At 34.2% G+C, this 15,491-nt stretch overlaps 1 protein-coding gene across 1 annotated transcript in view; it reads right to left on the bottom strand.

Annotated features, from left to right (window-relative positions):
- Nucleotides 1-5,321: 5,321 nt before the first annotated feature.
- LOC149076248 (sushi, von Willebrand factor type A, EGF and pentraxin domain-containing protein 1-like) overlaps nucleotides 5,322-15,491 on the bottom strand; it is a 194,894-nt gene continuing 184,724 nt past the window's right edge. The window contains exons 12-19 of the mRNA XM_089243819.1: nucleotides 14,709-14,903; nucleotides 14,285-14,491; nucleotides 13,179-13,526; nucleotides 12,602-12,871; nucleotides 11,148-11,321; nucleotides 10,864-11,001; nucleotides 9,575-9,748; nucleotides 5,322-6,254 (exon numbers count right to left, since the gene is read on the bottom strand). Of these exons, the coding sequence (XP_089099945.1) occupies nucleotides 6,040-6,254; nucleotides 9,575-9,748; nucleotides 10,864-11,001; nucleotides 11,148-11,321; nucleotides 12,602-12,871; nucleotides 13,179-13,526; nucleotides 14,285-14,491; nucleotides 14,709-14,903 (1,721 nt within the window). The 3' untranslated portion in view covers nucleotides 5,322-6,039. The remainder of the gene's footprint in view (nucleotides 6,255-9,574; nucleotides 9,749-10,863; nucleotides 11,002-11,147; nucleotides 11,322-12,601; nucleotides 12,872-13,178; nucleotides 13,527-14,284; nucleotides 14,492-14,708; nucleotides 14,904-15,491) is intronic.

The following is a 15,491-nucleotide window of genomic DNA, read 5'->3' on the forward strand; positions in this document are numbered from 1 at the left end:
GCAAATAACAATATTCCATCAATAAAAAATCCTGTACGAGTGAAATCGATTTTGTACATTGAGTTAGATGGGTATTTTTACAACTTATAATTCCATAACTTTATAAATCCCATCACTGGGTTTTGTTAAAACAAAGGTACGAATCCCCCCCCCCACCACACACATCAATGATATTTTCTATTTATCAAACTAATTAGCTGGGATGTGTTACGATTATGCTAGTATTAATATTTTTCGACATTCATATTAAATGTCTCATATCATCATATCAGCGGCAAGTAATGAACCACATAATGATCAGTCTTCGTAGTGACCGCTGTGGGGGGTCAAGTGGTCATAGTGACGGACTCGCATCGCGAGGAAATCGACCATGACAAAAATATACAAGCAGCATAGAGACTTTCCCCACTTCTGCTCCAACTGACATTACTTTACACAAAAAGGATAATACACCTTGTATCACTCACTTACTTGATTCGGCATGAGTATTTCTAAAAACAGTCAAGTGAGAGAGAAAAATGGAGATGAATTTTTTTTTTCGATAATGTCGTAGCATCTGAAGTGTCATAATTCCAAGTACCGCCGTTGCCATCATCTACTACTAAACTACACATGTACCTCGTCCATATTCCTATCTAATGAATTGGTACATGTTCGAATGTGCGTGTCCGTGTTGTGAACCTAACGTAGGGTTAGCATCGCTACATCACGGAAATTTTTGACAGGAAAAAAACCCCTAAAAACAAATAGGTAACGCTCATACGACTTCGGTGAAAATATGCAGATGTTATAAGTATGCAGGTTATAAGAACTTGCGCGCTCCTAATCCACAACCAGTTCACCATTGCAAACCTTGTATGTGGACCGGTTGCTGGATTTGTGACTCGCTTGCAATGTGTTATCTCCTGTGGTGGTGGTCATGGGGAACACATACTGCTGTAATGAACGATTTGGAGGCATTCTGTTCGTTATTTGCTTATCTTTTCTTTGACTTGTATACGTCAGCGCCACCTGTCGGCTGTTTTTGAGTTATTTTACCCCTTTAAATATTCCCGTGACCTAGCGATGCTAATATCGTTTTTTATTTAACTTATTTTTCCGGTTTTTATGAATTTTTAAATTTTTTACGGACTTTTTGCTCACCTTGTATTAGCAGTTATTTACCTAGAGATGGGAATGCATGGTTGTGCAGGCCCCGTACCCCGACAGACTCCTTAACGCCATACGAGATAAAGTAATCCGGTCGTCGTAACGCCACGCCGTTGGTGAACATGATAAATCATACTATATGATTTAGTATACATAATTTATACATGTATCGTTATATCAGGGTACGACTACTCATCACACCTGCTAGACTCATTTGGATGTTTTCTTCATATTTATCAAGTTTACCAACGGGCGCGGTATCCCAGGTCGATAAGACACTCACCTAAAGTACCAGAGGATGTTTAGAGGTGTCGCGAGTTCGATACCCGGTTCGTCCTTGTCAGAAAACTTTCCTGACACAGGGGTACAGCAGAAACGGCGACATGATCGCAGAAAAAATTGCTACCGCAGGGAGTCCCCCATCGAGGGGTTAGCTCACCAACCCCTCGATCAATATAAAAAACAAGCCTGCCGTTCAGAATCGGCAATAAATTGTAGGTCCCGGTTTAATTAGCCCTCGTGTGCAGAAAATGACCGTTGTGCGACAAAAATGATCAAGTTTACCAACAACACTTGGTTGTTATGCATCATTAAAACTGATAAATTTATCGAATTTACCAAAATGCTCGGCGATTATGCATAATCACTGTATTTATTACATTTACCGTAACATAAATATGTCTAAGACACCACTTAGCACTTCCCTGAAGAACGGAACAATTATTGTGGGTATCGAAGTTGATGAGTCTTCAACTCATTAGCAAAGAGAGTTGCGATAACTCGAGATGTGGACAAAAAAATTTCTTCGAAGAAAATTGGGAACGTTTCAGAACATCTTGAACCAGTAGAAATGTCTATAATAGAAGATTAGGATGTCCGCATACCATGTGTTCGAAAGAAAAAGGTAAAAGATTTCGTTGACCACCCTTTACGAATACACGATGATGATTCGAGTTCGCTAGTATTAATGTCAAAGGGAATAAACGTACGGAACTTATATTATTATATATATATATATATATATATAATATATATATATTCTTTTCATGAGTTGTAATCTGAAAACACATTTTGCAGTTCATTCCTCCTAATATTAGGTACATTTTAGTGAATTCCAATCTGTTTGTTACGTTTTTCCCTTTTCAGAAATATTTTAGCTGAGAAATCGCTCTTTGAACGAAAAATCGAATTATTACTTAACACATAATTTTTGTTGAGAAAATTTATGTTACATTTATTTCCAAAATAAAATTATGTTTATTTCTCAAGTCTTTTCTCATATCAGTGGGCTGGTAACTGGCACATTTTGGATGACACGAACCATATATATTTCTGGAAAATGTCTTTGACAAATGTCCTTTAATGACAACTGCATCCACATCTTGAAATTTTGAATGTCTATTCTGTGTTTTTATTTCTATGGGAACCTATAACGGCTGTTTGAATTTGAGAAATTCCAACTTATTCCGATTTTTCAAAAATGTTGAAAGAGCAGTTGGAGCTATTCCGCATTTGAATGCCACATCGTTTTTATTTACTCTAGCATCAACTTCAGAAATGATCTTAAATTTCTCTTTATTCGAAAACTGTTTCCTTTCGAGGCGACTGATTTTGAAGCAGAAGAAATATGAAACATTCTTAACGCGTAGCAATGGCTTACCAAAGATTTTATTTCTTTTTTTAACGCACCTTATTGGTTAAAATTTTCTCTTCACAAGATACAGAAAAACAACCCTTCTTCCCCATATAGTTCTGCAAGTTATTTCTCTGAAACTCTAATTTTACAGGATTATTTTTGGAATGTTCTGCACTCTTTTGTTGATTTTGAGAAACTTATTTTTGAATTCGTTATATAAGAAACGGATTTATCATTTCGCAATATAGGAATTCGCAATACATTGTTCCTCTCTATATGTATATAGGAAGTTATTTGATCTTTGAGAAAGTTATTCATTTTCGTTAGAAAATATATTTTCACTATAATGGTATTCCGTTAGAACGGAATTCGACTGTATATGGAGTTGCTGCATTTTCGTTACGCATTTGACATCCACATTTTTATAGACAACTTTTTTAAGACACCTTGTTAGGCAATTGTAGACTTTGTGTTCGTGTTTGTAATAACATTATAATCTGACGAAAACACACGAAATGATTCGAATCAAGAACTAAGCTCAGCAATATATTTTTTTTATTACAATTCCATATTTCTATCTATTAACTTATGAATACAGAATGATTGCGTTGTCACTTGTAACATTCAACACCATACATTGAAGGCCTATATTCGTTCTGCATTCTTATTGGTATATGTATGTATATATATATATATATTTTCAATATTCAAAGCATAATATATAAACTCAAAAATATCATTTTCGCACACACATATACACAGTTTTTATAATAACTGCTCCATTTTAGAAGTTAGAATTTATTTTTTTTTACCGAAAAATTGGATGAAATTTATCGTAAAAGCTATTGTATATCGATATGAAACAAGTTTTTTTTTTAATTTATTTTATTCCTCCATCTTCCCTAAATTAAGGCGACTTTTTTTCATTCTTTATTTATCATCATGTTTTTCACATTTGCTTGGTCGTTGATTTTCTATCACATGTGAAACCTCTAACTGAGAATATAAGTATAAATAATTAATTAATTACACATACTTACAAAATATTTACACGAAGCTTATGGAGTAAGTGAACAGGCAGTAAAACTTTGAGACGAAATCGATGAAAATCCACTTATTATTTTATCGAGTTATTTCACAAATTCTATTTCTGATCAATTTATGCTTTGGTAACATTAATGAAAGAACAGTGTTTTAATGAAAAATTATAATTAGGCTACAATTTTAATCCAAATATCAATCAATGGATTCTTATGTTCTTATTTAATTGATGAACACAGATTCTGATATGCATATTATATTTGTGATATGCAACTTTTATATTATTCGAAATTTTTTTCACATTCAAAATCGCTATTGCACTTGAATAGCATAAAAAAAACTCAGGAAAAAACTGTAACATTCGCGTAAATAATTTCTTTAAACAAAACAAAATTCTGAAAGAGATAATTGTGATGATAAAATAAGTAAGGATTATTGTGATTATCAGGAATCATGTAGTATTAAAAGCACGCGGACATAATTTTGATTATAATACATAAACCAGGAAGAACTGTAATGTATACGCAATGAATCATAGTGCTTATAAGAATTAAATTAATTGCTCCCATGTTGACATCATTTCAAATCACTGCACCGACTCTTCGGTTGGCATGTTACTTACTGATGGTTATCAAACTATTTTCTTAATTTCTTCACATTCGTAATCAAGTTCTAATTTTCTGATATTCATAGGATCGAAAGTCTATCTGCCTGTAAGACAGATGTTTCTGTCTTTAAAATAAGGAAAACCTTCATTCTGATTACGTAGAACATGCGGTTAAATGTAAAACGCATAAGAGATAGCGTTATATATAATGCATTACTGATTTTGGTGCAATGAACAATTGTATAGAAATTTTATTATTGTTTTTTATTTATGTTTGATCCATGAAGGAATAATTTAGTTCTTATACGAGAAAGGACTGCTATAGCAAATAAAGCCGGTGAGTACAATAGTTATTGCATTCGTGCTCCAGATAGAACTCATGGTGCCATGACTCATTGTCAGAAATGAACGCAGGAAGAAACATAAGGGCTATAAAATTCTAATGAGTGCATTTTTTCAGAAAATTATTTAAATTGAAAAATGTCAATTTTCGAAAGTCACGGACTCGAATTTCTCTAGTAGAGACTCCCCCGGCTTCATTTCATCTTTCCTATAAAGGGGGGAAATCCTACGTAAGCACCTGAAGATATACAAGTATAAGAAAAAAAAATTACGTAACTTTAGCAAGATGACAAGTTGTTCAGCGGTTAAGAAGGTAATCAATAGTAAACAAAAATTATGTTTTCAACCTTATTCACCCATTTCCCAGGGCGAGACATGCATGCAAAAATATTACAGCCGGAAAATATTGATGTATAATATAATGTGTTTTGGTAAATGTGATAAATCCGGGAGATATTTTATCATGCATACTTAACAATCTTCTTGGTGAATATGATAAATATGTGAAACGTATCGCGTTATCTGTGATTATGCATAATAAATACCCTAATGCAATCGGAAAATTTGATAAAATATTTAAAAACAAATGCAAATGAGTACAGCATGTGTGATAAATATAGTCAGATCCCGATATAATGATAACAAATTTTACGATGATAATCCATATGATATCCTGTAAAAGTGATAAATTCGGAGAAGTTTATCAAGCCTAACAAATTGTTCGGCGATTATGCATAACAACCGGTTATTAAGCCTAGTGATTTATCACATTTACCGTAACACATGCATTCAAAGAAACCACCTTTTATTAATTACTATCACCGGATTCCGTAATATATATTAGCGAAACATGAACTCAGATATGTTATGGTGAAATTTGTGAAGGGGAAAAAACAGTATTACATTTTTAATGAATAAATTTATTACAATAACATATTATTTTAAAGTTAAGCATCGCTCATGGAAATGACTAGCAGTGAACATGAAAGACGTGGAAAATGAAAAAAAAAAGAGCATTCACTTATAAAATCGAAATAATAATTATTAATAAGTCACATAAGAGTTATTTTCCATTATTTGATATGAAATTATTAATATTTTCCCCCAATCGTTCTCCCCATAAACACACACACACACACATGCATCACATTATTTTTTTTTTTCACGTTTGCACTACGACAATATTTTTTCACTAAGCGTTAACACCCGGAACACACGCACTGCACACATTTGGCGCAATAGTGTGTTGTTGATCATACACGCTTCAGGTTTTCTTGAAGCTGTATTTTTTGACAGGGTGACACGTGGGTATAGTGCTCGACCATCGGCCTTCTTCAAGACATTGAAGTACAGTTCTACCTTGGATTTTATGACCGGGTTTGCATCCAAAGATGATGATCTCACCGACTTCATAATAGAACTTGACGTTCGATATCGTCGCTTCTTTCGTTGATCCTGGATAAGGACATAATGGAACTTCTGAAAATGAAAAAAAAATAATAACACTTTAAAACGGTGTTCTTCAACCTTTTATAACTTGCGGACCGGTGGAATTTATTGAACAATTTAACGGATCGGCATAAATGCAAGAAATAATTAGAGAACATGCAAAATAATTATGATAATCACTGAAAAGGAAATTTACACTGATCATTATTTTCCTTTAAAAATTCCTTTCTTACTTATTATAGATATGTTTTGTATTTAAACTCTACTATTACATACGAAGAACAGCGATTCACTTTTACCCCTGCTGCTACCTCTATCAAGTTAAAATAAAACCGTCTGTTTAAGTCTTTTACGTTAAGTTCGTTAATAGTTTTAAACCGGTATGCGGCATAAAAATGCGCAATGTGTGATTTGATACCATATTTTACTTATATATATATATGAACACACCGGTGATAATTTTATGTGCCATAATATTGGTTATTTACAAAGCGCTTAGAAAGTCAATTAGTGCAAAACGTAAATACATACCAATTCATATTATGAAATATACCGATTTACACCGGTATCGAGCGATATAGCAAAAAAAGGGTAAAAAACACGGAATCATACTAAAATATTGTTTTATTCTGCAAACTGATTTAAAACCAACAATCAATTTCACTTGATGACCTACAACAAATAGTTCTATTTTTATCTCATAGGTGACAACAGGAGTCATAGTGTTCAGATTTTTTTTTCTAAGCAATATTCAGTTTTGTTCTATAAGAACGGAGCACAACTCCTGTCTATCGTCATGGGTAATTTACTGCCCAGGGAGTTGCGCCGGAAGTGTAAGCATGTGAATCGGATTCTAAGTGTTTACCTGGTGTTGTGCCTGACTTTCCAGTGCTGCTACCTATACTTGAGAATTGAGTGAAGTGTAATGATTCCATATTTGTACGCTTGTTGCTCTCTGTGGCGAGACTTTCTATCGCGAGATTGGTCGCGCATTTGCGTCCCGAAGCTGGGAACCATATAAAACCAACTTCAGCCGAACACCGCAGTGGGACAGTGGGGTTCGAACCCGGGACAGACCACTATGGCAACTCGATACCGGCAAGCAATATGTAATATAGCAGGGGAATGAATAGAATTCGAATATATATTTTTCAATGTTTAAAAAAAGGGAAACTAATTTATCCTTCTGACAAACACGAATATTTTGGAGAAACTTATGGCAAACGTCTTTTTATTTACACATCGTTTCAATGAAGTTATCAAGAAAGTCAAGCCAAAAGGGACCAATGCAGACTATGCTGATGAAACTCGGCTCGGTCGTGTAAAGAATCAGTTTGTTGGTGATCCAACAAAATGATTCTTCACAAACTCATCAACCGACTTGCTACCACATCTTTTATTTTATTCTTTTTCCGAAACGCTCTCCTCACACAGAATAATGCAGCTCTCCAGTCATTAGTGGACTTAAGAATTTGACGTGGACTGATTCGTGGACCGGGAGGAAATTCCCGTGAACTGGCAGCGGTTGAAGATCGCTGCTTTAAAATATATCACCGCTTAATTAAATTTGGGATAATTAATTTTAAGTCAAATAAAATACGTCGTTACTGCTAGTTTTTATAGTTTTATAGTTTTTCAGACTTTTCCTGTATAAAGTAATCGATTAACAATATAAAGTTTTTTGTTTTTTTTTTGATAAACGAATGTTTCATAATTCTGCTGAAACTCGAAAAATCCTTTTACCATATTAAAATCAACATGTTGTGGAATTAAAGAGATGTTGTGAAAATCAATTGAGTTGTTTTGTCTGGCTTTTATCATTGAATATCGTTGGCATTCACTTTGAATATTTCAAAAAAAGGGGTTCACTATTCAATTCGTCTGAACGAAAGCTGCATTTTCAGTTTTCGATATTGTTATCTTTAAAATTGAAATCGATATGTTACTTAAACTTATATAAATATTTTTTTAAATCTTTGGGGTCATGCTTTACGTTAATCAGTATTTTGACGGTTTAACCAAGTCTTAAATTCGTAAATTTCTGTATAGAATATGAGGATCAGGAGGAATGACGTGCTATATTCCATGACGATGTTACAAAAGTGGAAATAGAAAAAAAGAAAACCCTGAAATTTGCTTCTAGAAAATTAGCAAAACATCTAAAAATTCCTGAAACTTAGCAATCATTTTGTGAAAATAGTCAGGAAAAAAATTTATTTATCAGTATCAAGTATTATGCTCCTGGTATGCTCCGAATATCATATCCTGCACCGAATATGGTCCATCTTTATTGCCTCGTTTTTTTTTTGGCCGCCATAAACAAATTCTCCGAAATATTTTTTTTACATCCACATTCACCATACTAGACGTCGAACATCCATTTTTTTCTCTCTGATGGACATAATTATAATACAACGGAATTATTTATGTTGAAAACCACCCGCTGGCTTAATGATTCCCAATATTGTCTAAAGCCACAATGACGAACTTTTATGAACTGCTAAAATTCAACACGGACGGAACTTTGGAAAAAGAAAGAAGCAAAAAAAAAATATATTGAAGTGAAAAACATTAATTTTTGTAAATTTAAATTTTTAATTTTTTTTTCATCCACTCGAAAACTTAAAAAAAAACTACAAAATTTTCAATTTGACCTAATACAGTAATACTTTTTCAACACATTTTTAAAACGCATTCAAATGTATGAAGACAGCCAGAAAAATTCTGGAAAATATTCCGAAATAATTTAAAAAATAATGAATTACGTGAGAGTGTGATTTTCATTTTACAAAAAAAACTATCGAGATTTCTTTTTTTTTTTTTCCGATCGCATTAGTAACAACTAAACGGGACCCCTGCTGCTATCTGTCGGTTCGATATGGCATTCTGAGTTTCGGAATTCTAATTCCGTCGATGGATGGCAGCAGCTTCCACACATTTCGATCAATTCTTGCTTGTCACATTCGTGTATCCATCCGTAAAGCGCGAATTTTAGAAAACGCGGTCTCATCTGTTAGGTGAAGATTTCCATAGCATTTTCCTGGAGTCGTCACAGATCGAATGGGGCATTCGAAACATCCCGATTTATTTGTGAAATAACTTTTGAACGAAATTCAGGAAGGCCTACTAATTTGCTTCTACCAAAGCTGTAGTAAAAGTACTTTTAGAGTGGCAAACTAAAAGTGATTTCTATAGAGTCTAGACAGAATAAAACCCAACACAATTCAATAGTAATTTCATTGCAATACCACTAGATTTGGCGTGGTAATACTGATTTTTTTTAACATTTTACTCACGTGGTAACTATATTTGCCGAAATATGTTGCAAAGTTTTTGAACTGTCTACTTACTTTGGCAAGTGGGAGGATTCGCCGACCACTGTCCGGATGGAAGACACGTTGCTTGCTCACTGCCAACCAATTTTCTGCCTTCGTCACACGCGAACACCACCTTGACGTTCATTTTCGTTACAGCCGTATTCAGCAGTAAATATGGTATTTTTGCGATAGGTTTGCAATGCACAGCTGTCGAAGACATGAAAAAAGGATTTGAATGAATATCCTGTTCCATTCGCACATTTTCGGAAATTCCCGTAATTTGTTGTAATATAAATTTCATAAAATATTTATTTTACGGAAAATGAGTGGTTGCGAACGCTACTACTACCTCCACTTTCAACCGTACATGTACCTCGTGCACATTCCTCTGCAGAATTTCTATCGGTACGTAACGGTATGCGTGGTTCCCCTAGCATATTTATGTTGTCGGAGTTGTGCTATCTTCAATTTCTTGTTAGTGCTGCCCTCTGCCTTCCGTATTTTCAAGTGAAAGTGAGAAATGCTTAAATATTCATGTTGTGGAAGTATCATTTTGTATGTCGTCTACCTACTCTATGCAGAGAGACTTCATAAATACATGCATGCGAACACTCTAACCCGTTTTTGATTCAGGTCGCATTTGCTCACAGTTTGTTTAAATCTTTTTTTTTTTCAATTATTTTTAATACAAAGTTTTAAAACAAAGTATGAAATGAACATTTTTGTAAATTTAAAAGTCTAATGATAGAGAATGTCGCAGGATATTTTAAAATTTTTTTACAAAGAAATAATGAATTTTGTTTACAAGAAATATTTTTTATGACATTTAAAAAATTACATTTTGGGAAATATTATCCTGATTATCGATCTGAAATTTTCATTTCCATGACCATGAACAGAAATAATTTTTTAAAAAAATAGAAAGAAATATTTTTTTCATGAATTTTTTCATTGTCACATGATACGTGAGGTTTTCCATTCATAATTACTATTTTTACTTTAATTAAATTGAGTTAATTACATTAGTTGAATAAAAAGTTATTTAGGTACCTATTATATACTAGTTACAAAAACATTCTAAATTAATGTCCAGTTTTTTTTGTTTTTTTTTTAAATTTCTTAAGTACAGTATGTTATTAAAGTAGCTATTTATCATATATGAAAAAAATTGTGGAATTTTGTCTCTAATTGGGAAAGCGATGAAACATAGGCTAAGCTGAAATCTTCGGATATTAATTTCGAGTTTCACAGTGCTCATTAATTTTTAATGAGCTGGTATAGCTCATAAAGCAAATTTAAGCAATAACATATTTTTTTTTTACCGGAAACGACAATTTCTACAGCATGCTCATGACCCATCGGAGTCACGCAAGTGAATACTCCAGAATCTTCCGTCCGGGCATGATACATAGAGAGTCTGTATTCAAGCTGGGAGTCTCTGCCCGGCTCATTGGTCCATCCTGAAAAATCATATTCCACTGATAATTATATCGGATATGGTATTCATTAATATTAATTTTACAGTTCAAAGTTCGAAGTGAATTAATTGCAAAGTTGTAAAAGGTCGTTTCAATCACAGTTCATAAAAGATTACATAAACCCATACCTTCAGGGTATTTTCTATTGCTGTGACTAACTTCCCAGTGAGGAGTTCCGTACTTTCTGATCCACAAGCATTCAAGGTGAAGGATTGTTCCTGGATATACAATCAGTTTGCCATCGTTACTTTGTGCGATTTGACCAATCTGATGCCTGAATAATATCGTCGGAGCTTTCTCTACTGGAAAATTAAACATAAAATAACGTCATAGTAATTATCTAAATCACAGCTTATCTAAAAATACTTTTTTCACTTTCTTAAGCGCATCACATGAAATGCTCGATCTTTCCCTACGTAATCAAGACGTTAATAACAATCTCATAATTCGAAAAACTATCACGGTGAAATATCTTCCCCATACATAATAATTGATAAAAAATAATGAATTCAATATATGGCCCGTATCGATGATTAGTACCATGTTTCTTGGACTATACGCTTTAGCACTTATGTTGTTACTCAACAATTAGGGACTTGTGGCTCCTAAATCCTGTTTTGTTCCAGAAAAACAATCGTCATGAAATTGACTTATGGAAATTATCATATAAAATTCAAGCACTTCCTAATTAAATATCATTCACGTTATTCACAAACGGCTTTGAGCATTTGTTAATATCTAAAAGAAATAGTAGTTAAGTGAAGATATTAATAGCTTTTCTGGATATTGTGCCAAGGTGAACTTAGAAAGGATGAGTTGGATGTCTCCACCATGAACCCAGAAGACGAGAAACTACCAAGTATCAATCTGGGGTTGTCAGTGGTTCTATCTATCTATCTATTCTTTCCAAGTTAACCTCAGAATAATATCCAAAAAATCTTAATTTGATGTGTTGTTGCCAGAGAAGGTTTTGTATTTTCCTTTAACAACTTTCGTTCTCTGGTTCCACAAATGTGTGGGTTTCTTTTTCTTATTGTAGAATTTTTTCTTTTAAGCTTAGGGAGTTGAGCCCTAACTTAAAGGATTGTGAAGTTTTGAGTCAGAAATATGGGAAATATGAATTTTGGGAGATATATCATTAGAGGGCAGCACTTGAAGTTGAACGGTCAGGGGTTTTTCAAGATGGCCTCTAGGGACAGTGCCTCCAGGAAAAATGCGATTTATTTCATAAAATGTAACAATAAATTCCAGAGAAAATTTAATGTGAAGATGAATGAATATACCTTGCATCATCTTGGCCTAAAAGAATTGAACAAAAGGAATTATTTCTTATTATTTCTTTGCATCCAAAATGCAAACAAATATATATAAATTCCAAAACAATGATTGCCCAGGTTCCAAAGGGGTAAAAGTGAGGTCCTTATGAGCCGCAAAAAAATTGTTCTGGCATTTTTTTTAAGACTACCGCCTATATGCACGTGGCAGATAGGCCAAGAAATACGGTATCATGAAACACCATAAAGTCGCATTGTAAGCAATCGGTCTCAATATTTAACAATTAAATCGAACGAATGTTTCTTACGTGCGTAATCATATTCCTGCGAAAGCCCGTAGCACACGGGTTCTATTCCGGTCCACTGTCCACTCACGCACCTTCTTCTTGGACTTCCTTCGATTTTATATTTGCCTATATCGACGCAGCGGTAAATGACTTCGGTACCAGGTTGCATTTTCAAAATATCCGCTTTGACTTTTTTGTCCTTAACGAAAGCTACGACATCGGTATGAGGCCGGTAGAAAACGCACGATTTGTTTCGGTTCCGTCCAAAAGAAGGGGAATGTAATCTCGTATCTACGAAACAAAAACACGAAGAAAATCCTTAATGAATGAAAACAAATTATTCAATCATCGTCCAAAAATAATTATCATGACGTTTCTGAGACACAACAATCTGAATAATCGGGAAAGTTACAAATACGCAGTTTCTATAGTTAATTGTCCTTGGTTTCGAACTGTGTATAGCTGTTCAGTTCATATGAAAGCTTAGAAACTTTGGAAACGCTCTAATGATGGGGGGAGAGAGAATTTGAAAGCAGGGGAACTTTAATTATAGGCATCTTGTATTTTGTATGCTAGACGGATTCTTTCAAAGCCTTACCGCAGTGATGAGGTCTGCCAACCCACACGCCTTCCTGGCAAACGATTTTCCAGGTCGTCTTCTTTCCCGTGAAAGCGGCCAAACATTTGAAGAGAACTTCGGTGCCGTTCGGGAAGTATCGGTTCTCTTGACCCGATGGGAGACGTTCCCATTTCTCGGTGTAAGGACGTGAAAAGTATAACATGTTATCGTCGTTAGGTTCAACAAAAGTGCTTCCCCGATACAACAGGGTGTTATGAAGTCTCTCCGGCAACGTACACGGTTGTGCTGAAGTCAGAGGCTGGGCCGCAGACAGTCTGAAATCCGTAGTACTTAAAGATTCGCTCTGAAGCAATGTCTGTTGGAAACCTGTGAATTTATGAAACCAAATGAAAACACAAAATAGTACATAGTATATTTTAGCCACAAAACAGAAATATGATTTAAATATATTTATAATTCGTCTTATTTAATTATACTGTATTTATATGAGTACTACTACTACTACTACTTAACCGTACATGCATCTCCGTACACATTCCTCTGCGTAATTTATAATATTATCCAGGACCAAATTCGAAACTTAAAAGAACACCCTATTTTTTTTAAATGCACTTATTTTACATTGTCATACAAGTTTTCTTCACCTTCAAAATAAATTGTGTGTGTTTCCATTCGTATAATTTCATTACGGTAGACACGGAGAGGATTTTCTCTTCATGACTTTACTTCATACGCTTACAAAGTAACTCTATCTAAGGATTAATTTCAAACTAGCATTTTTTTTCAAAAATTTTTGCAGTTTCTAGTGGATTCACGCAGAAAAAGCACTATTTATATTTTTAATTGACTTGGAATAGTAAAATTTGGCTCAGAATTGCTCTCATCATCTAATGCTGATACTCCCCCAGTGTGGCCCGCAATAAGTTTCTTTTCACATGGTTGGATCTGTAAACAAAATAACTTATTTATTTGGTTTAAATTACTTGTTTTTCAAAGTATCCAAAAACTATTTCTCTTCTTTCAGTGTAGATTAAAAGTCCGTCCCAACATTTTAGACATCCCTGTTGTGGAGTTGACAGAATGGTGGTTAAAAGAAACAGTATTTAGTGGAAATGCAATGTTACCATTTTCTTTGGCCAGCGAAGCCGCTGGTAGGCACTTGGGTGAATCAGGTGAAAGGCTTCCCTTCACGCATTCGATTGGATCAAGGCTAGTTTTCACGTATCCATCTTCGCATTCGTATTTCACCACAGAACCGTGAGATATGGTCAAACCGGATCTGTATCCTCCAAGGAAGTAGCCATTAGAAATTTTATCCAGCTCACATGGACCTACCAAAAAATGAAATGAAAATTTTTACACTTTTTATACAACAAGAGAAAAAAAATCTCAAAACATATGCCAACTTTTTGAAAATAATCTGGAAAGAAGATAAATAATTGGATGATTCAGAGAACTGTATGAAAATTGCATTAATGATAGTTACGGACAAGGTAGCATACTACTTTTGATGTTTAAAGTTCAATAGTATTTGAATACATCACGTACCGGGCTTACATTCTGGCATTTTAGATACCGGCCATTCACCATACCAGCACCTCAAGGATTCTGGTCCCATAATTTGGAATCCATTATTGCAGGATAGCGTTATAACCTCGCCATGTTCTATAGTCGATTCATGCTCAACCTCTTCGTTGAAGTAATGGTATACGCCGTTAGGGGTTGAGGGAACGCTGCAAGGTGCTGAAATCGGAAAATAACGTGAAAATAGTACCAGAAATATCATGCTGAGAGATTATGAAATCAAACAAACGCAATTTTAATATTACATTACTGGAACAAAGAGAAAAAGCGACAAGGTCTCGCTGAGTAAGAGAAATTTTCCGTCTCAGTTACCTGATTTTCTAACGGTGCCTCCATTAGATATACAGTGACACCTCGATATAACGATACTCTGCGGACCAAGAAAAAACATCGTTGTAGAGGGATTATTTTTACACCCAGATGCAGCAGTCTGACTTTAGTGTATAGACATTTCCAAACGAGATTTCAAAAAATATCGTTGCAGAGGGATTTATTGTTATATCGAGTATCGTTGTAGCGAGGTTTCACTGGACTTAAAAATGGTTAGTGATACCGTCGACCCCGCTAAATCGAATATCAACGATTTCAGCACACAATATCCGATTATGCGGGGAACAATTTAATCGCCATTTTACAACCTCAGTATAGTTTCTATATTGAAAATTGTATTAATATTGAAAGGATCAATATTAATAAAGCTTCTCGACTGAATCAGATATAAAAAATGAAATGTAAATTATATTTAAT

The sequence above is a fragment of the Pholcus phalangioides genome, unplaced genomic scaffold (assembly GCF_987345545.1).
Source record: "Pholcus phalangioides strain wild (caught in Gottingen) unplaced genomic scaffold, Ppha-v1.0 ptg000015l_1, whole genome shotgun sequence".
In the NCBI taxonomy this organism is placed as follows: Eukaryota; Metazoa; Arthropoda; class Arachnida; order Araneae; family Pholcidae; genus Pholcus; species Pholcus phalangioides.